General features: G+C 41.7%; 1 protein-coding gene across 1 annotated transcript; it reads left to right on the forward strand.

Moving 5' to 3' along the window:
- Positions 1–22,108: 22,108 nt before the first annotated feature.
- On the forward strand, positions 22,109–23,130 carry LOC129490572 (protein CFAP144P1). Its single transcript, XM_055294451.1, has 2 exons — positions 22,109–22,246; positions 22,344–23,130. The coding sequence occupies exon 2, from the start codon at positions 22,551–22,553 to the stop codon at positions 22,956–22,958; it is 408 nt and encodes a 135-aa protein (XP_055150426.1). The 5' UTR covers positions 22,109–22,246; positions 22,344–22,550; the 3' UTR covers positions 22,959–23,130.
- Positions 23,131–27,319: the final 4,189 nt, after the last annotated feature.

Consider the following 27,319-nt stretch of genomic DNA (forward strand, 5'->3'; position numbering starts at 1 on the left):
CATCTGGCTAATTTTTTAAGTTATTGTAGAGACATGGTCTCATCATGATGCCCATGCTGGTCTTGAACCCCTGGGCTCAACTAATACTTTTTTATAAGAATATATTTTTACATTACTTGAATGACTAAAACAAATTTATAGAAAGTGTTAAAAGGATCATCAGCAGTTATAGTTTATAGTTACAGTTATCAGTTTCCTTCTGTTGGTAAGGAGATTCTATCTCTTTGACTCTCTCCTTAGAAGCAAATATTCCCTACGGCTTTGTATCTTTTAATTTATAGTTGTTCCCTCAGCGTTTTACTTAAGTAAGAAATGAAACTGTCTTGACAGTTCTTCTAACAACAGTTTAATTCCAAGTTCACCCTGACCTGGAAAGAACTCTGTGTTGAGTGTCACTGGTTGGTGTATTTCTCAATGACACCAAAGGAAGATATTCATATCAGCTACTATTTTGATGTGGTTAGGTATCACTGTGACTTTGTAGTCTTGCTCAGTAAGGTCAGAGTACACTTTTAGAATGAATCTTCTGAGGCATTTTTCTTAGAACCAACTCAAGCTGTGCATTTGCCATCTCATCAGGCTCGTGGGTGATGTACTTTTTTAAAGAAGGCGGCAAAACTTGGCTGGCTTTCTTTTGGAAGGCATGATTTTATTTTCTCAATCTGTGCATCTTGTGACCAGTGTTAGGATGCTGGAAAAGTAAAGATCAATGATAAAAAAAATTGACTTTTAATTTTAAGCTAAATCAAAAGAAAGTAAAATCATGTTTCCGTAGTCTTTTTTTTTTTTTTTTATTATACTTTAGGGTTTTAGGGTACATGTGCACAATGTGCAGGTTTGTTACATATGTATCCATGTGCCATGTTGATTTCCTGCACCCATTAACTCGTCTTTTAAAGAAGATAATCTAGAAAATTTCATCAGCCAGCCAAAATCATAATTTAAACAGTGATCTTATTTTCCTGAAAGAAATTTACTGAAGATCTATAAAAATGGTTAGATAAAAATAAAAGAGGAAGGAGAAAATGTCCGTTCCAGAATCCTGATCACAGATATGGGTGTAGGATGAGAGAGCATTTTGCAATGATTTTGAGATTACTGACAGCGGGTCTTGGGTCTCAGCATATGGAACGATGTGGATGTGTCTAATGTCTTTTGTCTGTTCCAACTGTGGAAATTCTAAGCTGCTTTGTCCTTTTGCTGTGTTTCAGCCTTATGTACATGTCACCACCAGCAGCAGCTGTTTAAATAAAACAGGCACACTGAAATACATACAAAATAGGAATGGTCTCCAGTGTTATACTTACGGTAATTTATGATCTGGGAAAGACTCTGATTCTCTCTGACTTCTTCAAGCCCTTCATGGATAACAGAACTTAAAGAAAATAGAAGAAGAGAAAAGAATGACTTGTAAATGGCCACCAGAATATATCCCACATGTTTTTCTTACAATATAACTGCCTTGGCCACTGGAACATGGCAGAGGTGACCAAGGCTAGGTCATAAAATCATCATGCACTTCCATCTTGTTCTACCAGGATGCTCAAGCTCTAAGACAGCCCAGGCGCTGCATCCAAGGAGGCTTTGCATAGGTGGAGCAGATGACAGCCCCAGCGAAGACCCTAGCAGACAGCCAGCATCAACCACCACACATGAGAGTGACTCCCAAAATCACCGGCTGGGAGCCGGCAGGTCTGGGGTTCAAATCCAGGTGAGTCAGGAGCCTCATAGTAGTCTGTCCCATGGAAAGGCACAAAAGTGAGCACTGGGGGAACCTGAGGCACCCCCTACTCTACTCCCTTTGTTCACCAGAAGAGGAAACTAAGGCTAGAGCGGGCAAGTGGCTTGCCCACCTTGCATAGCCAGGGCAGGACAGACCTGGACAAGACCCATGCTTAGCATTCCTGCTGTCACTCTGGGAAGACTCTATACTGGGAACAGAAGCAGCATTGTTAAATTCCTGCTCATCACTCAGGATCATCGTGGGCAAAACTATTTTTTAAGTGTACAATTCTGTCGCCTTGAGTTCATTCACACTGTTGTGCAGTTATCACCACCATCCATCTCGGCCCCTTTCCTCATCCTAAATTGAGAAACGCTACTCATTAAACACTAACTCCCCATTCCCTCCTCCCTCCAGTCCCTGGCAACCACCATTCTACTTTCTGTGAATTTGATTACTCCAGGTGTCTCATGTAAGTGGAATCATACAATATTTGTCCTTTTGTGACTGACTTACCATTCATTTATTGATGATTGCTTCTATCTTTTGGCTGTTATAAATAATGCTGCTGTGAACATTAGTACATAAATATCTGTTCAAGACTCTGCTTTAAATTCTTTTGGGTATATCCCAGAGTGGAATTGCTGGATCCTATAGTAATTCTGCTTTGAAATTTTTGAGGAATTGCCACACTGGCTGCACCATTTTACATTCTTACAGCAATGCATAAGTGTTCCAATTGCTCCACATCCTTGTCAACACTTGTTATTGTGTGAAGGTGTTTTTGGTTGTTTTTTGTTTTGTTTTATAAATAGCAGTCCTAATGGGTATGATCTGGTATTTCACTGTGGTTTTGATTTGCATCTTCCTGATGAGAGACACTTGAGTTTTTGGATGGTTGGTTGCCTAGCAATAGAAAACCTGAACATGAATTAATCACGTTTCCCTTTAACACTGCCTACGATAGGCCTGTCTGTACAGAAATTGTTTATTTATTTAATTTTTTATTTATTTAGAGACAGAGTCTCGCCCTGTCACCCAGGCTAGAGTGCAGTGCCACTATCTTGGCTTACTGCAACCTCCGTCTCCCAGGCTAAAGTAATTCTCATGCCTCAGCCTCCCGAGTAGCTGGGAGTACAGGCATACACCATCACTCCCAACAAATTTTTGTACTTTTAATAGAAACGGGGTTTTGCCATGTTGGCCAGGCTGCTCTCAAACTCCTGGCCTCAAGTGATCCACCCGTCTCGGCCTCCCAAAGTGCTGGATTACAGGCTTGAGCCACCGCACCCGGCCAGAAATCATTTTCTTTTTTTAGTCATTCTAGAACAATCTCCTCTGTCCCTCACTCTTCAAATACCTTAGGAGATACTACAGGCTCTTGTCTCTACTTCCAAAAGAACACCCCCATCCACCCCTCCTCTGTAACCCACTACTGCTGCTCTAGCTTAGTTCTTTGTGACTTTACACTTGGATTTAGTGTACCCATGAAGTAATTCTTTCTCAGGATTGGCTGCAAAATTGGTTTTTGCAAATCTTGAGAAAACTCAGTGAAGAAATTGAGACAATGGAAAAGAGTATTATAATTCTATGATGATTGAAGCTTAACAATCAACAAAGATATCATTACTGTTTCAAGGGAATCCACTGACATTAAGAGCAGGAAACCCCTACAAGAGAATCAAAGGTTAAGGTCAACATTTTGGGAAATGGGAATGGTTGTGTGGAGGAGGGACGCCATCCTCATCTAATCCAACAGTCTGGCTCGTAGCAGTTGCTGTATTCCAAGAGTGCACTATGGTCCTATCTGCTGCAAACGAGGAGCCATTCTGCAAACGAGGATTTGATTCTTGCAAATCAAAATAAATATTAAGAAATTTATACCTATGGTTCACTTTACACAAACCTTATGAGGGGGATTCCAAGAGATAATACATTCTGAATGTAGAATAAGTCTTTAAATTGGCAATTTTGAAACTTGATGCTGTTTAGTAGTGTTAACCTTGCTAGGAGATCCAAATGTTAGGTTATTTGAATACTACTCACTTGTATTTCCTGATGTTTTCCAGTGTTTGAACATTCACTATAAGCTATAGTTGTTTATAAATACTTTAACAGAAGAAATGCAAAGAAAAGAAGCTATGAATATCGTTTTGGAATGCTCCATTGGGAAATTAGAAATGGATAAAAAATCTGAATTAGCAAAGCAATATAAATTATAAATTTCAATAACAAAACCAAAATCAGGGCAAGGAGACAAATATTTTCATTGCGAAGAAAAAAATCTTTTCGTTGGATTAAAAAAGATTAAACTTAAATGAAGCAGGAACTGCCCTAATATCCAACTTCAAGATGCTGTTTGGTGCATTCTTAATTAACCAATGTCAATATGAAATGAAAGAAATTTTTTCTACATTTGGAATGTTTGTCATGAAACAAAAACTGAGGCTATTAAGTAGGACAATTGGTGTTTGGTATATTTAACATTTCCATTTTAAGAATAACTTTTAAATATCAAATATGGTATTTAAAATTCTTTTTGGAGGGGGGAGACGGAGTCTTACTCTGTTGCCCAGGTTGGAGTGCAGTGGTGTGATCTCGGCTCACTGCAATCTCCACCTCCCAGGTTCAAGCGATTCTCCTGCCTCAGCCTCCTGAGTAGCTGGGATTACAGGTGTTCGCCACCACGCCTGGCTAATTTTTGTATGTTTTTAGTAGAGACAGGGTTTCACCGTGTTTACCAGGCTGGTTTCGAACTCCTGACGTCAGGTAATCCAGCCACCTCAGCCTCCCAAAGTACTGGGATTATGAACCACTGCGCCCAGCCGGTATTTTAAAATTTTTAGGTGATTTTAACAGCCATTTATTGCATGTTAATATTCTCAGTTTACAATGTTTTATTATCAGATAACTATATCAGAGAACATTTTTACACATTATTGAAATATATAATCTTGTCACAATATATTGGTCCAATTTTTAAAACTATTTATTATTATATCTGTTTTTAGCAGAAAATTAAAATATTTAGTGTATAACCCATCCCAGAAAAAATAATTTACCTATATTATTATGCTTACTCATTATTATTTAAAAACAGGTAAATAAAATGTTTTGAAAATTACAGAATAGCCGGGCGCGGTGGCTCAAGCCTGTAATCCCAGCACTTTGGGAGGCCGAGGCGGGCGGATCACGAGGTCAGGAGATCGAGACCATCCTGGCTAACACGGTGAAACCCCGTCTCTACTAAAAATACAAAAAATTAGCCGGGCGCGTTGGCGGGCGCCTGTAGTCCCAGCTCCTCGGGAGGCTGAGGCAGGAGAATGGCCTGAACCCGGGAGGCGGAGCTTGCAGTGAGCCGAGATCGCGCCACTGCACTCCAGCCTGGGTGACACAGCAAGACTCCGTCTCAAAAAAAAAAAAAAAAAAAAAAAAAAAAAAAAAAAAAAGAAAATTACAGAATAGCTTATGATTTGAGGAATTCATGACAATTCCAGGGAGTTCCACAGTTTTGTTCACAAATCCCAAAGACTAATCTATTGGGAGTTTGGAAACTTGGCTTGGCCTATTGCAGCCACTTTCTGGCTGGCCTTGCCTTTGTTTTCTGTCACATTCTGTCTGTGCTCCTCCCTACTCTCAGAGAGATTCACCATGAACCCAAAACTGTTCACATCATTTTCCCACTTGGAACTCCTCAGTGGCTTTCTACATTTTTGTTTACACACCCTTATCTGCATAAAGGTTTTTAGGATTCACCCCAAAATATGCATATTTATTTATAAATTGCATAAATGTACTACTATACAAAATCAGTGTGTTCATCTTAAAATAGGAAAAAAGTAAACATTAAAAAGGCAAAAATTTGTTAAAGTACTCACAGAAGTTCTAATCTTACTTTCAGTAAACCAGTAAATCATTTTGTTAACTTTTAGGAGGGCATGCACTTTACTTTGAAGTTCACTGATTTAAACGATAAAAATCCAAATTCCTAAGCAATTTTCTTCAAGGTCAGGCCATTTCTCCAACCCCTCTGCAACTCCCTGCACTCTGAGCAAGTTGGACTGCCTCAGGTCCCTGTATGTGGAACGTTCTTTCTCATTTTTGCCATCCTGTACATTCTGTCTTTGCTGTCTGGGATGAACTAGCCTCCTAGTTTGCTTGGCAAACTTCCTTCTAACTTTTTAGCCTCAGCCTAAACGTCACCTTTTCCAAGAAGGCTTACTTAACTCTCTCTCTAGGAAGAGTTGGTAAATATTAGGGTGGTGCAAACGTAATTGTGGTTTTTGCCATTACTTTCAATGGCAAAAACCGCAATTATGTTTACACTGACTTAATACTAACCATTATTTTCATGATCATCCTAAAACGTCCACTGCCATTCATGGATTGCCTTTGGGAGTCTGTGCGTACCACCCCCTGTAATCTCTGCAACAATGCAGTGAGACTTAGTATTCCTTTTCTGTTAGAATAAAACAACAAAGGCTCAATCCGCCTGACTCTGGAGCCCAAGCACGAGGCTGCTTGTCTTCTTGTGACTTCTTTTGTGGCTTTTTCCTCATTGCAGTCAGTATGCACACAGCTGTATCCCTCACAAGGCAGGGAGCCCCCAGAGATCTGGGGCTGCCTCTAGCCCATCTTTATATTTGTGCTATTCAGCATCAGACCTGACTTATGAAAACACTCAATAAATGGTTGCTAAATAAATTTGTAAATAATTTTTAAAATAATTTCATGATCCTTTATGGTTTGTATATTGATGAAGGTCATGGGCAAATTAATCCTTATAAGCAATTATTTATAAAGCATTTGTTGTCATTAACTCTATGTATGTGTACACACAAATTAAGTAAAAACTCTCTTGACCTCTCATATCATCTAATCTGCTCCCTGTCAAGAAGTTATTTTATAGAATATGGAACACAAGCCGATTTTAGAATGCCATGACATGGGTTTCATTATTATTATTATTATTATTATTATTATTATTATTATTATTATTTTGACACTCTGTCACCCAGGCTGGAGTGCCGTGGCTCGGCTCACTGCAACCTCTGCCTCCCAGGCTCAGGGAGGCGCCTGTAGTCCCAGGTAGCTAGGACTACAGGCACACGCCACCAAATCTGGCTAATTTTTGTTTTTTGCTTTTTTTTGTAGAGACAGGATTTCATCATGTTGCCCAGGATGGTCTTGAACTCCTGAGCTCAAGTGATCTGCCCGCCTTAGCCTCCCGAAGTGCTGGGATTACAGGCATGAGCCACCATGCCTGGCCAGGTTTCATTATTTGCTTAGCTGCAACTCTTCCAAAGTTACACAACCTTTATGAGCCACATTTTCCTCTTCTGTAAAGTGAAGTCATTGATAATATCTACCTATTGTTTGTGAAAATTCTGAAGCATTTAGGACAATGACTGGTACATATTTATTGCTCGATATATGTTATTATAATTTTTAAAGATTTAAGAAAGTTCTGGTGTAGGTGGCTTCAAGCTTCATAAAGTTGTGGCACCTGAGGTTTCACTACCTTAGACCTCTGGTCTCTAAACCACATCCCTGGGCCATCACCTTCACTCTTACATTTTCAATGATCATCTTTTGTTTGCTAGTTAATTCCATGCCCTAATTCCATGCCATTAGCCCAGGTAGCCTTCCAAAACTTCAGACTCGCATATCCAAATCCTACTAGATATATCCACTGTGACCCTTCCCAGTCACTTCAAACTCACCAGGTCTCAAACAGAAAGAATAGGGCAAAGGAAGAATGGACCAGGGGAGGACACGGACTTGAAGGAGAGTTTGTTTCAGATGGAGGAGGCTTGAGCACCTTTAATGCTTGCAGGAAAGAGGCAAGTAGAGGGAGTGGCTGGAGACACAGAGCGAAGAGATGCAGTGAGGGCCGAGAGTGAGAGGGAGTGGCCCAGGGGACAGGCACAGGAGGTGCTGAGACGTCCCTTCCCTGGTGGGGAGAGTGGGGGACACAGACCAATGGATAGAGGGGGATGCAGGAAGGTGAGTGAGTTCTGCCCAAAGACTGCTAGTTTCTTGGAGAAAAAGAAGAAGATGCAGTTTGTTAAAAACAGAGTAGGAAAAGGAGAGCTGGGCGCTGTATTCAAGTTTGAGGGTTTCAGGCTGCTGCAAAGGAATGGAGGATAAGCTGCCATGCAAGGCTGTGCGAGGAGCCTGATGAAGTTCAGAGAACAAGTCAGTGCCCGTCCATCTCTGAGACTGTGACTTTCTCTCCGGTGCTTATTGGCCAAAGACTGGGAGAGCTGGGCTGTTAACAGAGCAGTGTTGGCTATTGGATCCAATGTAAGGGTGCAGATGGTTTACACTAGTGCGGAGTGAGAAGGCCAAGCATGTGTGGCCCATGAGTGGGCACATGAGGCCGCCCCTCCCACTTGAGGTGACTTCAGCTGTCAACTGAAGTAAGACTTCACAGAAAGAGCTATAACTGAAAAAAGTAATTAACGTTGTCTAGCTTGTACATGCAAACGTAGACATTTATAAGCTCGTATGTCGCTTGTTGGGGAGAAAACCGTTTTAAGCGTCCACCTTGGCAGCCTGCCCTTTGGCATGGCCATGTATAATCACTCCCATAGGATCTCAGGTGAGAGCTCCAAATCTTTCATCTGTAGTCTTTTTTTATACTATTTAAAAACTGAATATCAAATCACTTGTCTATTTCCTAACATTTATTTTCCCTGGAAGCTTCTTGAGGCTGAAATGATTTTGTCACTTAGACCAGTGTCTTGACGATGATTTGTTAAAAAATTGAACATTGAGGTATTTAATAAGCATAGAGGTATTGATAAAACATAGCTGTTTTATCTTCCTCTGATCACAAAAGCTACCCATGTTCATTAAAAAAAAAATAAGTGGTCAGGCGTGATGACTCATATCTGTAATCCCAGCACTTTGGGAGGCTGAGGCGGGTGGGTCACAAGGTCAGGAGTTCGATACCAGCCTGGCAAACATGGTGAAACCCCGTCTCTACTAAAAACACAAAAAAAATAGCTGGTGTGGTGGCACGTGCCTGTAATCCCAGCTACTCGGGAGGCTGAGGCAAGAGGATCGTTTGAACCCAGGAGGTGGAGGTTGCAGTGGGCCGAGATCACACCATTGCACTCCAGCCTGGGTGACAGGGTGAGACTCCGTCTCCAAAAAAAAAGTGAAAAAAAAAAAAAAAAAAAATTTAAAGCTGCTCCTAATTACAACACTTCATGGTAATCACTGTTAATACTGTGGAGTAAATATTTCCAGTTTCCCCTAGATATGTCATTGGTTTTCTTGGCCTGTGGTTAGCAATTCTGGCTCTTCCTTTGTCTCGATATTATGTTGTTGCCATACACCTCCATACAAGCATAGTCCAGGTAAACTCTCCTCCTCAACCCAGCGCAAGCCCTTCAAACACAGCAGTGGAATCCAAGTCTCAGGACTCCTTGGAAACTACAGATGGAAAGACTTCTCCACCGACCCTTGCTTGTCTGTCTTCTCTAAAATCCATTGCCAAGATGGGGCCTCATACTTGACCCTAGTGAGCACTCAATGTGTGTTGAGTTAATGAATGAAAGTTTTCCTTTGCTCCCTGTTCTGCTTGTCTTACCTGAGGCGATGCCGCATGTGATAGCACAGGATGAACGTTTCTGAACACAAAAAGGGGGAGCTGTTAGGCCACACCTGCAGAACAAACCTAGGATTTTCAGAAGGAAGTCTTTGGAACTGGCTCTGCTCCAGCGTTTCCCAGCAGCGCTCCATGGAGCATCAATCCCCCAGCAAGCTCAGAAAGCAAGGGACATGTGGTGAGATGAATTTGAGAAACATTACAAGCATATTACTATATTTAAAAAGCATATTAATATATTTGAATAGCATATTAATAAAATCTGAGATTCTATATATTTTAATATATTAATTATATTGTCATATTAACTTGTATTTTACAGAAGAGGGAAACAGGCTGGAAAGGTGACGTGACTTGCTCAAGCTAAGGAGTACCAGACCCAGGCTTGACGGAGTCCCTCTCCACTTCTGGGTCACAGCTCTTTCCATTTCCCCTCTGGGTTTCTGTTACTTCTAAAAGACTCAGAGGGTAAGTTCTAAAATTGGACCAATGGGACATTTTTAGCTCTTACCAGGCAGATTTTTCCACAGAGCTTGAGAAAGTTCATGTAGTTCCAATGCTGCGATCTCGAGATCCCGGGCTCGTCGCCAGGTGATTCCTGTGCTGGCTGCTAGTTAAGTGTAGTCCAGGTAGAATGAAATTTTGTTCAAGGGACACTGCTTTCTATTTTCCAAGGATGCCAGTAAATGGTCACTCCTTCTTCTGTATTTATGTGAGTCATGTCATGTAATTTATATAAAATACCACACTGATTTGCATTCATATACAATTTCAGGGCATTCTTTCACTTGTCACAAAAATGAAGTTATCCACATACCTGAACTTTTAAAAAGTAATTTGTATTTTCCCTTGGAGTCATAAAAATCTTAAAGAGTATGTCCAGTGAAATCTTTCTACATGTGGGACATCCACTTGCCAAACCTCACTTAACTTTGTTGTAATTGTCAACACCAACGTTGAACAGAGAGACTCTCCAGCCACTGAGATCTACCCCAAAGGGAGAGACAGTATGGAGTGGCAGTGAGTGGCTCAGGTGTCAGAGGGAGACATTTGTGTTATACTGGCCCTGTCATGTATAACCTGTGGGGTCTGGGACAGTTCACTTCACCTCTTGACACTTCAGTTTCTCCCTATAAAATGGGGATAACAATGCCTGCCTCCAAGACTTGTGGTAAGGATTTAAACAGGTTGGCCCAGAATAATCCCTTAATGAGTCATAAATGTCATTGCCTCATCTGTTTCCGGATATGTTTAAGATTTCTTTTTCTTCCTTTGTGTTTTAATCAGAAACAGTCATTTTTTGATGCTTTCTGTCCCTGGGGTCTCTATCTCTCGGGGAGTCCTATCATTCACAAATGCTCCAAATCTTTTGAACGCCCTTTCTACATTTGACTAGTTCCCCACTGTGGAAAGCCTACCTTTCTGAGACAGACTTCAAGGCAGTTATAGCCTGCCAATCAGATGCACCCCTGAATTGGCTTGATTCGGAACACAGGGTGTTCCTATTTGAAGCCACCTGGTCACACTCAGGTATAATAGCTAAAGCTCCAAATAAAGCTAATCCCTTCGATCACACCTGGCCTCCCTATCACACTCAGCAGGGAAACCCATTCCAATTCTTTCTTCCTTTCCCCCAAATGGCCTCATTGGAGCCCACCGGCTGCCACCCATGCCCTGGGGACTCGAGGACAGCTTCTGTCAGCTCCACTTGGTTCAGTCAGAATGACCCAGAGAAGTGAAGGGAGCTGGTTACCCAATAGACAGAGGTCCTTCACAGCTGCAACCAGCCTTAGGCATATCTTCTGTGTCTTACCATGTGATAGAGTGATTGTCCCTTTCTTCACTGTCAGAGGCCCCTTTCTGTTATCCTAGTCTTGGTACCTGCAGGATCATGGAACAAAGTGGATTTGATGGGGACATGAAGGCAGAGACTCACCCCACCAAGCTAGATTTTCAATTAGGAAATATTCTTCAAAACCTTAAATTCTGAAAACAGATGTCTGCCTTGTCATGCTATCTTCACTACATTATTCAAGCTTCCTGTTTAGAACCACTTATTTCCTTAACTTTCATTTCCCACTTGATAAAAATGTGATCACAGTTGAGAACTGAAGTGAAAGGATGCAGTGTAGTTTAACCAATTAGAAGCTGATCGGATGGGCTTGTATTTGGCTATGACAGAGTGGCTGATAATCTGACTTACTCAACTCTGAAAGCTGGAAAAAAATGCCACCTCCAGGACTCCCATGAAAAAACAAAACAAAACTGTTTGGAGATATCAGAGGGCAACCAAGGTAGTCAGGGCTTAGGAGAGAGAAAGGAAACTCACAGAGGTGAGCTGGGCCTCCTCCAAAGCTTTGTATCTGCAGAGCATTTGCCAATCCACACTGCAGGTGTAGAGGCCAAACAGTGTCCAAAATGAACCAGAGGCTGATATGGTCTCACCAGCCTAAGCAGGCCCAAATTGTTCAGGGCTACCAAGGCAGCTAGGAATTAAGGAGCCAAGTTCCTGAAGTGAAGGGAACTTGCAGAGGAAGGAGTTTCCTAGTCTGCATGGAATTCATCGTTGAGGCATTTGAGGGTACCTGAAGGTGCATGTTGCAAGTGAGAAACCAGGAAGCCTAAGGCTGATGCAGCCATTCAAGAGATCACTGCCTACATACGCACCCCCAATGGCACAACAACTAATAACTAATGGATAAATAAACCCACAAAAATGACAAGCCATCCGACCATAAAACTGAGGAGCATGATTAAGTCGAACCTCTGCAAGCAAACTCCAAGGAAGAAAGAAAATATGATAGAAACCTATATTGTAAGACACCTAGAAGCAAATTTAAAAAGAAATGAGAGGCTGGGTGTGATGGCTTATGCCTCTAAATCCCAGCACTTTGGGTGGTTGAGGCGGGAGGATTGCTTGAGGCCAGGAATTCCAGACCAGCCTGGGTAACATATCAAGCCCCCATCTCTAAAAACAATTTTTTAAAAATTAGCTGGGTGTGATGGCGCGTATTCCCAGCTATTAACACTAGCTGAGGTGGGAAGCTGAGGTGGGAGGATCGCTTAACCCCAATTCAAGGCTGCAGTGAGATATGAATGCACCTCTACATTTCAGCCTGGGTGACAGAGTAAGACAATGTCTCAAAAAAAAAAAAAAAAAAAAAAGAAAGAAAGAAAGGAAAGAAAAAGAAATGTGAAAGGCGAATATTGAAGAAAACAACTAAAGTTACAGAGATACGTGTAAAATTGAATCAATGAAATTAAGTGATATTTCTGATTTCTGGTTGGAAAGACAAATTATAAAGGTACAATTTTTCCCACATTCATCTGTGTATTTTACACAACTCCAATCAAAATCCCTGAAGACTGCTTTTAAAACATAATAAAAACAAGTTCTAAGTAAATATATAAGAATAAACCTGTGAGCGATCAGAAAGAAAACCTGTGAGAATGTTAAGAAATGTTTGAAAAAGACAGTAATGAGAATAGCAGAAATTAAAAGCATTTTAGAACTAGAAGAACAAAAATAGATAGCGCTAGATGGATTAAACATATAAATGTAAACAAGCCACAAAATGCAAACCGTAGTAGTAAGCCAAGGTAATGTAGATGAATATATATATAATGATTTTCTTTTTTATGATACACACTTTGATCCATTTTGTATTTTTGTTGGATTTAAGAAGTGAGATAGGAATTAGCCTTTATTTTTCTGAAGTAGTTTTCTATTGACTGAATTCCCACACCTATTCTAAGTGATCCTTTATCATATACCAATTTTCTGTGATTCATTCATTGTCTAGTCCTTTCCCTGTACTATTTTAATTGCTATGGTTTCACGTGTTTCTATGCTCAAAGGGCAAACCCATCTCATTATTTTTTATTTTTAGAATGTCTTCTGGCTCTTCTCAGTTATACATTATTTTACATGACCTTTTAAACTATTTGATCAAATCACAAAAGTAAGTATTTTTGTTTGCAACTGCATTTAATGTGTTTGTAGATTTGAGAAGATGGGTGATATGGTTTGGCTGTGTCCCCACCCAAATCTCATATTGAATTGTAGCTCCCATAATTCCCACATGTCGTGGGAGGGACCCAGTGGGAGGTAATTGAATCATGGGGGCGGTTTCCCTGATACTGTTCTCTTCTTAGTGAATAAGTCTCATGAGATCCGATGGTTTTATAAGAGGAAACCCCTTTCACTTGGCTCTGATTCTCTCTTTGCCTGCCGCCATGTAAGACATGCCTTTTGCCTTCTGCCTTCTGCCATGATTGTGAAGCCTCCCCAGACACGTGGAACTGTGAGTCCATTAACCTTCTTTTTCTTTATAAATTAACTCAGTCTTGGCTATGTCTTTATCAGCAGCATGAAAATGGACTAATACAATGGAACACCTCGACATTATTGAATCTTTGGGCCCAATCAGAAGACATGTTTATATTTTTCTTAAAGGAGGTATATTTTCAAAGAAAGGGATAGAATGTTTATAGGTTTATATTTATTTATCTGTATTATTTATACATATATGAATAATACTATATATGTAAGTAAATATAATATAGCATTATTCAGCTGTAACAATTTTTTACTGTGTAATCTGTCAATGACTGGAAGAGATTTGTTACTATGCTTGTATTATTGTCACATTCTGTATTTTCAGCAGGATTCTTACAGGTAATCCTTGACTTCTTTACATCTGATTTTCATAAAAGTTAAACTTTTTTAAATGACTTTTGATTCCTCTGCATCAGCTCTGATGTGCTGCATTCAGACTTTCCTACATGAACTGACCTCAAAACTCTCTGAGTTGTTTTTCATGGTGGGGGTGCCTGTCAGCCAGCCAACAGTCCACTTCCTTTTTTTTTTTTTTCTTTCAGCAGAGACAGGGTCTCACCGTGTTGCCCAGGCTGGTCTCAAACTCCTGGCCTCAAGCAGTCTTCCTGCGTCTGCCTCCCAAAGTGCTGAGATTACAGATGTGAGCCACCATGACTGGCTAAGAGTTCATTTCTGATACTACTACTCTCTTGTCTTATGAAATTATCTGAATATTAATTTGATCTCACCTTTATTATTTTATAAAAATGATTGTAATCTCTAATCATAAAGGGGTTGATGCTGATGGTAAGAACTGTAGCTTTTTCATAAGATTAATTCTAATGCAATAAAGATGGAATTTATCAGAGGTAACCAAGTAGCAAATCCTCAGTTTCCTTCAGGCATTTATTACGAAAGTAAAGCAAAATTAATGAAACTACATGAACTACATCGAAACTATATTAATAAAGTTGATTATCTGGAACATCAGTGTCCAGTGGAATATAATACAAGCCACACAGGTAATTTTAAATTTTCTAGAGGCCACATTAAAATATTAAAAAGATGGCTGGGCACAGTGACTCACGCCTGTAATCCCAGCACTTTGCGAGACTGAGGCGGGTGGATCACAAGGTCAGGAGTTCAAGACCAGCCTGGGCAATACGGTGAAACCCCGTCTCTACTAAAAATACAAAAATTAGCCGGGTGTGGTGGCACATGCCTGTAATCCCAGCTACTCGGGAGGCTGAGGCAGGAGAATCGCTTGAACCTGGGAGGCGGAGGCTGCAGTGAACTAAGATCACACCACTGCACTCCAGCCTGGGTGACAGAGCGAGACTCCATCTCAAAAAAACAAAAAAAATTAAAAAGACACACATGACATTAAATTTGCGATATATTTTATTTAATACAATGTATCCAGAAACATCATTTCAGCATAAAATAGATATAAAAAATTACTAATAAGGCAATTTACATTTTTTTCATATTAAGCCTTAAAAAGCTGGTACTTATTTTACACTTACAGCGTGTCTCACTTCAGATGCTCTCAGGCACTCTGCAGTGCTCACGTATGGTCAGTGGCTGTTGTAATGGAGGGCGCAGACCCAGAAGGTAAGGTGTAGTTAGAAATATTACCACACAGTAGCTCTTTTGGAATGAAATTCGCTTTGTAACTTAAAGGGTTTATCAGCTTTGGCATATTACATTTTCATAAACTTTTTCAAGAATAGCTTATAAATAAAAAGAATTGCTCACATGATGTTTTGATGCTATGGCTTCATGACAATTAGGAATCTCTTATGAACTTGACTCTTCAACCACATAAAGTTGTAAACCAAAAATAAAATTCTAAGGGACCCCTAACCATTTGAATGGACTTCCTCCTAGGCCAAGGCACTCTACAAGTTAACCTGAAGGATTGGTTCAGGCTGTGATGGGAAGTTGGGGTTGCATGTGCCTCATTATACCTTCCGGCATTAACAGCAACACACATCCTAAGTCTGATAAGAAATATTTACAATCCACTGTCTGTGAAGCCTTGCTACCTGGAGGCCTCATCTACGTGATACAGTTTTGGTCTCCACAACCTCTTATCACAACCCAGACATTCTTTTCTATGGATAATAACGCTTTCAACCAATTGCCAATCAGAATTTTTTTTTTTTTTTTTTTTTTTTTTGAGAAGGAATCTCGCTCTGTCGCCCAGGCTGGAGTGCAGTGGGGCGATCTCGGCTCACTGCAAGCTCCGCCTCCCGGGTTCTGGCCATTCTCCTGCCTCAGCCTCCCCAGTAGCTGGGACTACAGGAGCCCGCGACCACCTCTGCCTCCCAAAATGCTGGGATTACAGGCGTGAGCCACTGCGCCCAGCCGCCAATCAGAAAAATTTTAAATCTACCTATAACCTGGAAGCCCCCCCCGTTACAGGAGATAGCTAGCCAGGCATGCGTGGGGCAGGAGAGGGCTCCCCCCACGCCCCTACCAGGAAAGTCAGGTGACCAGGGAAAGGCAATCTCCCTATGTTGATAGGAAACACCTGTGACTGGCAATCGGCAGCTTTCAGGAGTTGGGTAAGTCAGCTGGGGCATGCACATTAAGAGACAAAAGGTGGAATATGACCTTCCAGGGGTATTCCCCCAGAAAAGGGAAGAAAGCCTCAGGCAGGCATTTGTACAGCTTCTTAAACACACTGTGCGTGCTCACCACCCGAGCACAAGGAGGGCACCGCACATGTGGTGGCCCACCCTAAGGGAAGAATCATGGGAAAAGGGACACAAGACCCGGGAAGTATGCCAGCATGTAAAACCCCAAGTCCAAAGGTCAAATGCCTCACTTGTCCTTCTAAGTGTACTTTGCTTTCTTTCATGCTCTACATCTTTTTAATAAACTTCCAGGCTGGGCGTGGTGGCTCATGCCTCTAATCCCAGCACTTTGGGAGGCTGAGGCTGGTGGATCACTTGAGATCAGGAGTTCAAGACCAGCCTGGCCAACATGGCAAAACCCTGTCTGTACTAAAAATACAAAAATACAAAAATTAGCAGGGCTTGGTGGTGGGCACCTGTAATCCCAGCTACTCAGGAGGCTGAGGCAGGAGAATCACTTCAACCCGGGGCGGGGCAGAGGTTGCAGTGAGCCGAGATCGCACCACTTCACAATAGCCTGGACGAAAGAGCAAGACTCATCTCAAAACACAAACAAACAAACAAACAAACAAACAAAAACCCCTTCCACTCCTGCTCTGAAACTTGCCTCTGTCTCTTTTTCTGCCTTAAGCCGTCAGTCAAATTCTTTCTTCTGAGGAGGCAAGAATTAAGGTTACTGCAGACCTGTATGGATTCATTGTCTGTATTTGGATATTCGACGCCCCTAATGACACCGCCTTCAAGTTGTTATACCTTTCTGGACCGAACCAATGCATATCTTAAATGTATTTGGTTGATGTGTCATGCCTCCCTAAAATGTATAAAACCAAGCTCCACCTCAACCGCCTCGGGCACACGTTCTCAGAATCTCCTGAGGGCTGTGTCACAGGCCATGGTTACTCATATCTGGCTCAGAAATAAATCTTTTCAAATATTTTCCAGAGTTTGACACTTCTCATCAACAAAGTAACACTCTTTGGCAAGTTTCCCCTGACATATTTTGCCCATCTGTTTATTTAAAATTTCGATCGCACTTGCTTTAGGAGCATCTCTGTCGACACTAATAATAATAGATGCACTGTTTTAATTGTATCTCATATTGACATTAACTCATTGGCTTTAATTTTGTGATTCAATACATGAGTAAATACCATTTGTAGGTATTATTGCCAGAGACAGTTTCACTCTCATTTTGTGTAAGTGTGCTTTCTTAATTTGTATCTTTGCTACATGGCCTGTATTTTTTTTTTTAGGTCATCTCACTCTTCTCCCTGTGGTAATTTGAAAATTATTAAGACTGATCTTACTTCAACTTTAAGTAACATACTTAAAAGTGAACATTCCAAGTCATCTTCATTCAACCTCATAAAGCAAAACAAAATCTACTTACTTCCCCATGTGGAAGATTAGGGCACTCACCCACTTAGACTTCCTTCTATAAGCTTTAAGATTGTGTCAGAACATATTAGGATTTTTATTTGTCATTATTGTTATTTTTAACATTATGTAGCTTTTCTGTAAATAGGTATAACATCTACATTCTGTACTATGAACATTATTTTTCTATTTTTAAATAATTTACTGTTTAGTCTCAGTCAGGGGTGGCCACTTAATTTTTAAGGCCCCGTTCAAAATGAAAATGTAGAGCCTTTCCTCAAAAATTATTAAGAATTTTCAGATGACAACAGCTGAGCATTAAGCCACTTGAGGCCTGTTTCAGCACAAGGCCCCCTACAACTGCATCCTAAGCCTAGGAAGATGGCACTGCTGCCAGTCTTTTCATGCCCTTCCCCATTTGTCACTTAGTTTGATTTATCATTTGGTAGACTGGGTATAGATTTTGCACCACTCCCTGCCCTGCTGGCCCTCAGAGTCCTTCCTTGCCCTTTCCCTGCTGTGCCCTGAGCCATGGGTTCTTGACTCAGCTGATTTTTCAGCTAGATTTCGCCAACAGGAATGTCTGGCAAGAAATTGGAAGGATGGAGGAAGGTGAAGCGGAGACTTTTTCTCCCAATCCATCTCAGTCAGCATCTCAGGCACCAGCTCCTCATTGTCTAAAGCACTATCTCCATCCCCACTGGACAGGTCTGCCAGGATTCCAGATTCCTTCAGGCAACTCTGGCCCCTGGCCTGACACCTTTGTCCCGTCAGCCCAGGGACTGGCTGTTGGGCTAATCTTGAAGTGTCTTAATGTCATTTGTTATCTTAGCTCTTACATCAACAGTGAAACTGAATTCCTTTATGCAATTCATCCTGTTTCAAATACTCATGAGAAATATACTTCCTGATTTTATACAAAGAAGAGATGGCTGTCTGTTACCTTCATATGCAAATGACAATCTAGCGTGATGTAAAATTCATGAGGTGCATGTGTTTGTTTTACTAAAGTTTGGAGCAGTGCCTCTCATATGTTAGCCATGCATCTGAATCACCTGGAGGGCATATTAAGACACTGATTTCTGAGTTCCACCTCCAGAGAATTGAAATTAGTATGTCTAGGATAGTGGTCCAGGATCTGGCATTCTAACAAGATCCCAGGTGATGCTGAAGCTGCCAGCCTGCAGACCACATCCGAGTGGCATTCCTCTGAAACTTGCTCCATTATCTGCCAGCATTTAATGCTACTTAGAAGATGAGTGAGTTCAGCCTCAGTTTTTAAGCTTAATAGGTGACAGGAGTATTCATAAGGCTATCTTTAACCTGGTAGTTCAGCACATTTTCCAGAATGTTGTGGCATTAGCCAGCCATTGTAAATTTTCTTCTTGATCAGATGATCGCTACCTTCCTTCATTTTAGAGAAAATTTCTTCTAAAATATTTTTAAGAATATTTTTGTTTCTGTTTCATTTGTTCTGTCCTCTATTTGAGGCAGAATCACCAAAATATCCACATCTTGGCCTCTACTGTGGCCCCCCGCATGGTGGTTCTCCCAGCTTTCATGCACCTTGGGAGAAGCCCTGCTGAGCCCAGTTCTTCAAATAATTGATGGATTGGGAAGAAAACTAGGCACTCTGGTAACTTTATCCTCACATACATTTCTTTCAAATCTGTGGTCTACTTAGTGGAAAGTAACTCAGCCAGCCATGGGTCAGGCTGTTTGCAGGACCTGGGTCTCCATAATGGAAAGTCCATGTAGGCACCTGCTTTTCTTGATCCTGCCACCAGTGTCATTCTGTGGTGGGGAACTGAGCTCCTTTCTTTTCTTGGCTTTCTCAGATTCTTAAGTGCTATTCTCCAAATTGAAGGGACCTTAGAAAGATCTTCAAAAATTCCTGTGCTTTCTCTTCCCTCACTGCCTGCAACATGCTCTATGGAACTATATGTTGACTCTTCCTTCAACCTGGTCAAAAGTAAGCAATCTATTGGCTATTGTTTACAATCAGCGTGATATGGTTTGGCTGTGTCCCCGCCCAAATCTCATCTTAAATTGTAGCTCCCACAATTCCCACATGTCATGGGAGGGACCTGGTGGGCGGTAATTGAATCATGGGGGTGGGTCTTTCCTTTTTCTCATGATAGTAAGTCTCATAAGACCTGATGGTTTTACAAAGGGGAGTTCCCCTGCACATGCACTCTTGCCTGCCACCATGTAAGATGTGCCTTTGCTCCTCCTTTGCCTTCTGCCATGATTATGAGGCCTCTCCAGCCACATGGAACTGTGAGTTTATCAAACCTCTTTTTCTTTGTAAATTACGCAGTCTGAGGTATGTCTTTATTAGCAGCATGAGAACAGACTAATACACAGTGAGAATAGAGAACATACTTGTTTTCTGAATAGACAAAGTTTTCTGAACTATGAATTAACATTTTGTTCATTTAGGTGATTATAAGGAAGGTGTTACTTTTTTATTTCCCAGTAAGTTTTCTTTCCTAGTTTAAAGATAACTCATAAGGAGCAAGAGATTTTCCAGTATGAAGAGAGGAATAACGCAGTGCAGTTTTCAAGGAGTCAGAAGGAGCGAGGAGACTCTATAAACCACATTCTTACTCTGAAGTACTTTAGAGTTTGAGAGAAGTAGTTTCTACCTGAGATAAAAAGGAAGCAATGTCCTTAAGAGAAATCCAAGTTACAATTAAAGCAAGGAGAGGCAAGGAACTGTCAATAAAGAAGCAGTCTATGGAAAAAGGGAAGTTTGCTAAAAATCATGTAGCTGGACTTCCAAAGCATAACTGGAAGTTTTATGCAGCATGGGAGGGAAAGCGTGTTGGGCCAAGGGAGAAAATTCAGAATCTTGTGATGACACAAGCACAGGAGAGAATAGGTGACCAAAGGAGCCTATGATCTGAATGGCATTCAAAGAAACCAGGCATGTTCAGCAGAGAGGGTTGCTACTTCAGACAAAAGAGAGGGGAGGGCAGCAGCTTCCTTCATCATCTGATGGAGTTAGGCATCTCAGGTAATGAGCAAGGAAGTCCAAATCTAGTCACTAGGTGCTTAGGAGTGGGCAGTCATCCTGCCAGCTCGGACCCTGTGTGTCTGGTTCCAGTGAAGATTAAGTCATCAAACCAAGGGAGCACAGGGACCAAGAGGCAAGCTACAAAAACTACAGCTCTTCTCTGAGACATCCCCTCCAAGATCCTGTCCAGAGACACAGGAGGAGGCAATGGTGCTGGTTAGCGCTTTGTGCCATTTCGTGGCCTCTCCAACCTGCTCGCTCTTTTTGGCCCAAGTTCTTGTCCTGCCTGCTTACCCACCCACTGCCTGCGTATGGTCCTTCCCTCTCTGGTCTTTAGTGTCCTCACTGGTAAAATGAACATAACATCTCTAATCATGCATATTCATGCAGTGAGGTAGATAATGTGAAAGGGCTTTGAACAATGTAGTAAGGGAAAGAGACTAGGATACTGACTTCCCATTTTCCCAATTCCTGCTTCAGAACTGCTCTCTTAGCTCCCAAGCCGCTACCCCTGTTAGCCCCTTGATCAATCTTTGCCTGTCGAGGGCAAAACTACATAATATCCCAAGAACAGGGACCAATATTACAGCCCCATTTCTTTTCTTTGCTATTTCCCATGATCACTCTTAAACCAAGAAACTGAGATCTTTTCTCTGATTGGTGGGGCCTCCTCACTAGAACAAAGGGGAGAATGTACGTTTCATAATAGGGATTCTGTGAAGAAATGACCTAAGGAGATAAATGTACATTTCATAATAGGCATTCTGTGATGGAATGTCCTGAGGGGACAAAAGCTGGAGTCGGTCTCAGCACATCTCAGTTACTCATTTTGACTCGTTTGGACAAGTGAGTTACTACAGCGCTTATTTGGAAAAATGACTAGAAAGCTACCTCCAATTTCTCGGCCTCAACCCCAGCCTCGTATTCTTCCTGTTCCTTCCCACCCTCGTTTTCCAGTCTGCCTTCCCTCCGTTACTCCTCAAACTTCCTGCCCTCAGCCTCCTCTCCAGAGCCGTCCAGGTTGTTCGATTTTCCGCCCTACCCGTTTGCCCAAGCTGACTGATGTCGCCCCTTCCCAGTACCCTACCTCAAGGAACTTCCTGCCCAGCCCTTCCTCTGTTCCTACCACAGCCAGAGCGTCCGTGTGCCGCCGCCCTGTTCGTCAGGCCCCCCTTTCCCAGTGGCCCCCCATCTTTCCCCCTCACCCTCCTCATAGCCCTTCTTTCTAGTCTCCTGTACTCTAGTCCCCACTCCCTATCCAGCCACCCCCAACCAGACCTGACAGCTTACACATCCCACCCTGGGAAATGGTTTCCCTCCTACTGGGGCAGTTCCCAGGCGGTTCAGAATTGCCAGGACTGTGGATTCCCAGCGACCTGGCAGACGACCTGGGAATCCAAGACCATGCCAGGCGAACATTCGGCCTGGCCTGCGCCTTTCCTCTCCTGCCTGGGCAGCCAGACTGCACAAGCCTCTGCATTTGAACTGGCTTCTCCGTGGAACTTGGTCTGTAACCACAGAGCAAACTGCAGGACCAGGGGCAGAGAAGGTAGGGGAGTGAAAAGCATCGAATCTGTTCTCAAAGAGGGAGGTGATTGGCCAACGTGAGGTCTAGTTTTATGTTCATTACCTCCTGGGTTTGCCAGTTGATGGCAAGCCTTTTTCCTCGCAATATCCAGAGGCGGTTCTAGTAAAGAGGCTGGATTCCGAGAGGCCAGAGCGGTATCATACGAACGCTGTTGCCTGGAGACGGAGTGGGGTGCAGTTGCCTAGAGACTGCAGAAGGCCCGCAGCCAAGCGAGTGGTAAGAGGACGCCGAGAGAGCCCCGGACCCACCGAGCAGCTCCAAGGCTATGGCGGGACACCCGAAAGAGAGGGTGGTCACAGATGAGGTCCATCAGAACCAGATCTTGCGGGAGCTGTACCTCAAAGAGTTACGAACCCAGAAACTCTATACGCAGTACCACGTGAATCCCCTGCGCAAGGTTCACAGGATTACGAGGAAGCCTATGTCTTGGCATGATAACCTGGACGAACCTGCAGATGCCAGGTTTCTGAATCTCATTCACCATGCTGCCCAGGGGCCAACGAAGAAGTACCCGGAGGCACAGACTGAAAACCAGGAAATTGGGTGGGACTCAGAGCCCTTGGTCGACCCAGAACGCCGTGACCACAGGATGAACCACTTCAGGGTCTACAATGACATCACTCTGTACAAAGCTAAAATGTGGAGCTTGGGAGAAGATGATCGCCACAAGTAGCATCTCAGCGGTGGAGTCAGTCCCTGGATTTAATGCCCTAAATATCCACTGCCTAGAAGACTAAACATTATTTTAACCCCTCGTCCCCCGTCCGTAATTCATGGATAATGGCAAAAATTAGGAAGCATAAAAAATATGCAGAAGAAGGAAATAAAAATTGCCTATTATCTCACCATATGGAAGGGACTAATGTTAGCATTTTAAACCATTTGTTTTAAAAATTAATAATAAATTGCATGTATTTATTGTGTACAATGTGATGTTTTGAAATATGTATACATTGTGGAATGGTTAAATCGAGTATCTCACATACTTATTTTGTGGTGAGAGGACTTAAAATCTATACTCTTAGCGATTTTCAAGAATACAATACATTGTTATTAACTGTAGTCACTACAGTGTATGACAGCTCTCTTGAACTTATTCCTCCTAACTGAAATTTTGTATCCTTTAGCCAACATCGCCCCAATTCCTACCCCTAACCCCTGGTAATCACCATTCTAATCTCTACTTCTATGAGTTTGACGTTTTTAGATTTAGAAAATGTGGTATATTTACTTAATGGAATACAATTCAGCCTTAAGAAAGAAAGAAATCCCATCATTTACAGCAACATGGGTGAACTTGAAGGACATTATGATAAGTGAAATAAGCCAGGCACAGAAAGACAAATACCACATGATCTCACTTACATGGTGAATCTAAATATGCCAACATTTTTGCATACTTCTATATTTTTCTGTATATTTGAACTTATTGATCTTACATTTTGATTAATAAAAGATTGTAAGCATATATTTTCAGACAGGTGGAGAGAACTGACAGGAATATGATCCTACTTATATGGCATGAACATATAAGATTTGATTATGCCTCTTGTCCCAGTGTAATTACAAATAGTGCCTCCTTTCACTCTCAAAAGTCTTGGTGGAAGCAAGGCTGAAGAAAGTTGGAGGAAAGGGTAGAGTTTTACAGGGAAGTTAAGGAAAGTTAAGATAAGGTTAGTTGAACAAAAATAGTAACCATTATACTGTCAGTTTTGAAGCCACCAAAAGAAATTTAAGTTAGCATTTTAAATAATTAATGCTAATTAATTATTTAAAATGTGGGGGCCAGGCGCAGTGGCTCACATCTGTAACCCCAGCACTTTGGGAGGCTGAGGTGGGCAGATCGTGAGGTCAGGAGTTGGAGGCCAGCCTGGCCAACATGGTGAAACCCTGTCTCTACTAAAAATACAAAAATTAGCCGGGCTTGGTGGCGTGCACCTGTAATCCCAGCTACTCAGGAGGCTGAGGCGGGAGAATCGCTTGAACCCGGGAGGTGGAGGTTGCAGTGAACTGAGATCATTCCACTGCCCTCCAGCCTGGGCAACAGAGTGAGACTCTGTCTCAAAAAAATAAATAAAATAAAATTTGGGAAGGAGGAGAAAAGGAGGAGGGAGAAGTGTTAAGTGAGTTAGGTTCTCATCTTGGATGTTGCCCAAACAGGAACAATGGCACCACATAGAACGCAGTTCTATGGAACTGCTGTTATGGAAACTCCATGGCAACTTCACACTATCCCTTCACCCTTTTGATTTTGAGGACTAGAGTCTAGTTTATACCTAGACCATAGAACCTCCACTACAGTTACTGCAGAATATCTCTACCCACAGATTGGCTAGAACATCCCATCATCCCTAAGTGCTAATTCTTTCTAAGTTTTACCTAAGCAGTATGTTTGCTTGATAAAAACTAGGTCACATATGGGTTCTCAGTTTCAAGAGAGTCTAGGAAATGCAGGTTTTTAAATTTTTTTTCTTTTTTAGTTTGCTAGCTTCTGTAGTACGGGAAGGCAATAGAAGCTGTTGGAGTTTGCACTGAGTGAGCCAATTTGCAAGATTTTCCGTAATCTACTGGCCTAAATAACACCTGTTGAGAATATTTTAAAAAGTAAATATTGTACATATATAAAATAAGAAAATTTATACAGTAAAACAGGCATAAAATAAAAGGTAAAAGCTGCTTTTTTGTTACCCTTTTCATCATCTCTTCCTTTATTAGTTATCTATTGCTGTGCAATAAATTACCCCCAAATTTAGCAGCTTAGTATAACAAAGCATTCATTATGTCACAGTTCTCAGGGTCAGAAGTGTAGCTGCTGCTTAGTTGGTTGTCTCTGGCACGAGGTCTCTCAGAGGTTGCAGTCAACCTGTTGACTGGAGCTTCAGTCTCATCTAAACGCTCGACTAAGGGAAGGTCTTCTTTCAAGCTCACTCATTTGGTTTTTGGCAGAATTTAGTCCATCACAGGGAATGGATTAAGGGCCTGAGTTGCTCATAGACGGTTTCCTGCAGGCCTCCCCTGGTTCCTTGCCACAGGGGTCTTGCATAGGGCAGCTCACAATATGGGAATCAGACGCCCTCTGAGTGAGCAGATGAGAGAAAGGGCAAGAAAAAAAATAGCCAAGGTGGAAGTCACAGTCTTTCTAAAAACTCATCTTGGAAGTGACATCCATTGCTTCTTCTGAATTCTGTTCATTAGAGGCAAGTTAGTAAGTCCAGTCTACACTGGATAGGAGGCGATTGCACAATGAGGTGAACACTAGGAGGTGGGGGTCTTTGGGGGCCATCTTAGAGACTGCCTCCTCTCCCGCCATGTCTCTTTCAGCCAAAAGGAATCACTGTTAATAGTTTCTTATCATTCCTCTCAGGGAAAAACAAAAAGAATTGGATTTAAACCAATTATCCAAGATTAACCTGGAAGTGTTCCAACAGTTGCTGCTAAGATCTAAATGTCAACCATTCCTAAGTAGCATAAATGTCATCCTAGCCAAGTAGACCAGATGAGCATTGAAACTCACAGCTTGCATTCAAGTAAAAAAGGTAAACAGTATAGCAATGGTGACATGGTGAAAGTGCCCAAGTGTGTGTTTACATTTTCACAAATGAAAAAATATCAATGATAGGACATATGGGCAATGCCTCTGAAGGAGTTCTTGAAAAATAAATTTGCTCAGAAAACATCTCCACCCCTGTCTCCACAAACATTGACAGAGAAACAGAGTTGCTACTCCACGATGCTCGTGTGCTATTAGTCTAATGGATAAATGACAGAGACTGGTGTCTGCCTGGCCAGGTACCACACCTGGCCTCACTCAGTTATCACAGCCAACTTTGCAAAAAGTGATATTAACTCCCTTTCAAGATGAAGAAACTGGTACTGAGATATAAGTGACCTGCTGACATTCCAAGCCAAAGGTCTCTGGTTTCAATGCCTTTTTTCTGTCCACTTTACTCTCCAATAGCCGAGGTCTGTTTTGGCCTCTCTTCATTACTGATTTCCAAACTATTCCACAACTTGAGTAGGCAGACACTTTCCCTTTATCTGGTTATTCAGAAGGAGAGGTTTCAGCTTTCAACTGCCAGCCCCTCTCCAATGCAAACAAGGATTTTGGAAATAACGACCATATGCTTCTCATCTGGTTCCAATCCATCTAGATATGTGATGCCTCACAAGGTCTGTTTCTCTTACAAAAGGTAGCAAATATTTAGAAATCATTCTTAAGCTATGTACACAGCAGCAGGACATCAGTTCCTGGCTTTTGTCCTATTTCAATTCAAATTAAGAAAGCAATTAAAAATAGATGGAAGACTCAGCTATCTGGGGGATAAAGTCTACCACAAATAACACTTGTAGACAATGTCCAAACATAACCAATAAGCCATGTAATTACGTTAGAGAGACTGCTGGGAATTTGAAATGACTAGAAGCTGTTTGATTTTAAAATTTGAGCTATCACTGTCTTTAAAATCTAATGTGTTAAATAACACTTCAGGATTGAGCATTCATTTAACAAACATTTATTGAATTTAGTACCAGGCAGAAGAAATGAAAAAATCCCATCTTTGGGATTCTAGAAGTCTAGGAAATAGAGTAAGATGATCATATAAAAATAATTACAGTACTCTTAGGGAGCATTTATTCTAAAATTCTTATGTTTCCATAAGGAACTTCCACCAGACCACACTAGGTTTTTCTCCACCTCTCTCCTCTCCTCAGCCCTTCACTGGGGGTCAGTCACAGTGGATTATCTGATGAAGACTTTGGAAGAGAAAAATGGACTTGCTTCTTTGCCTCTCTTTCTCTCCCCTCACTCCATTCCTACTGTTAAGCTCTCTGCTACTCTACTTCCAAGTAAGCAGCATAGTAAGGCAGGTTCTGCCCATCTAAAGGGAGTGTAATTCAGACAGAAAAGTGTGGTACTAAGCCCCATGTCCACACACAGGTCTGACCTTCCAGAGTGCAGTTTATCAGTAATGAAGCTGATACTTTCATTTCCATCTGATGTCACTGAATGTACATTCAAGTTATCTGGATTTA

The sequence above is a fragment of the Symphalangus syndactylus genome, chromosome 9, assembly GCF_028878055.3.
Source record: "Symphalangus syndactylus isolate Jambi chromosome 9, NHGRI_mSymSyn1-v2.1_pri, whole genome shotgun sequence".
Classification (NCBI taxonomy): domain Eukaryota; kingdom Metazoa; phylum Chordata; class Mammalia; order Primates; family Hylobatidae; genus Symphalangus; species Symphalangus syndactylus.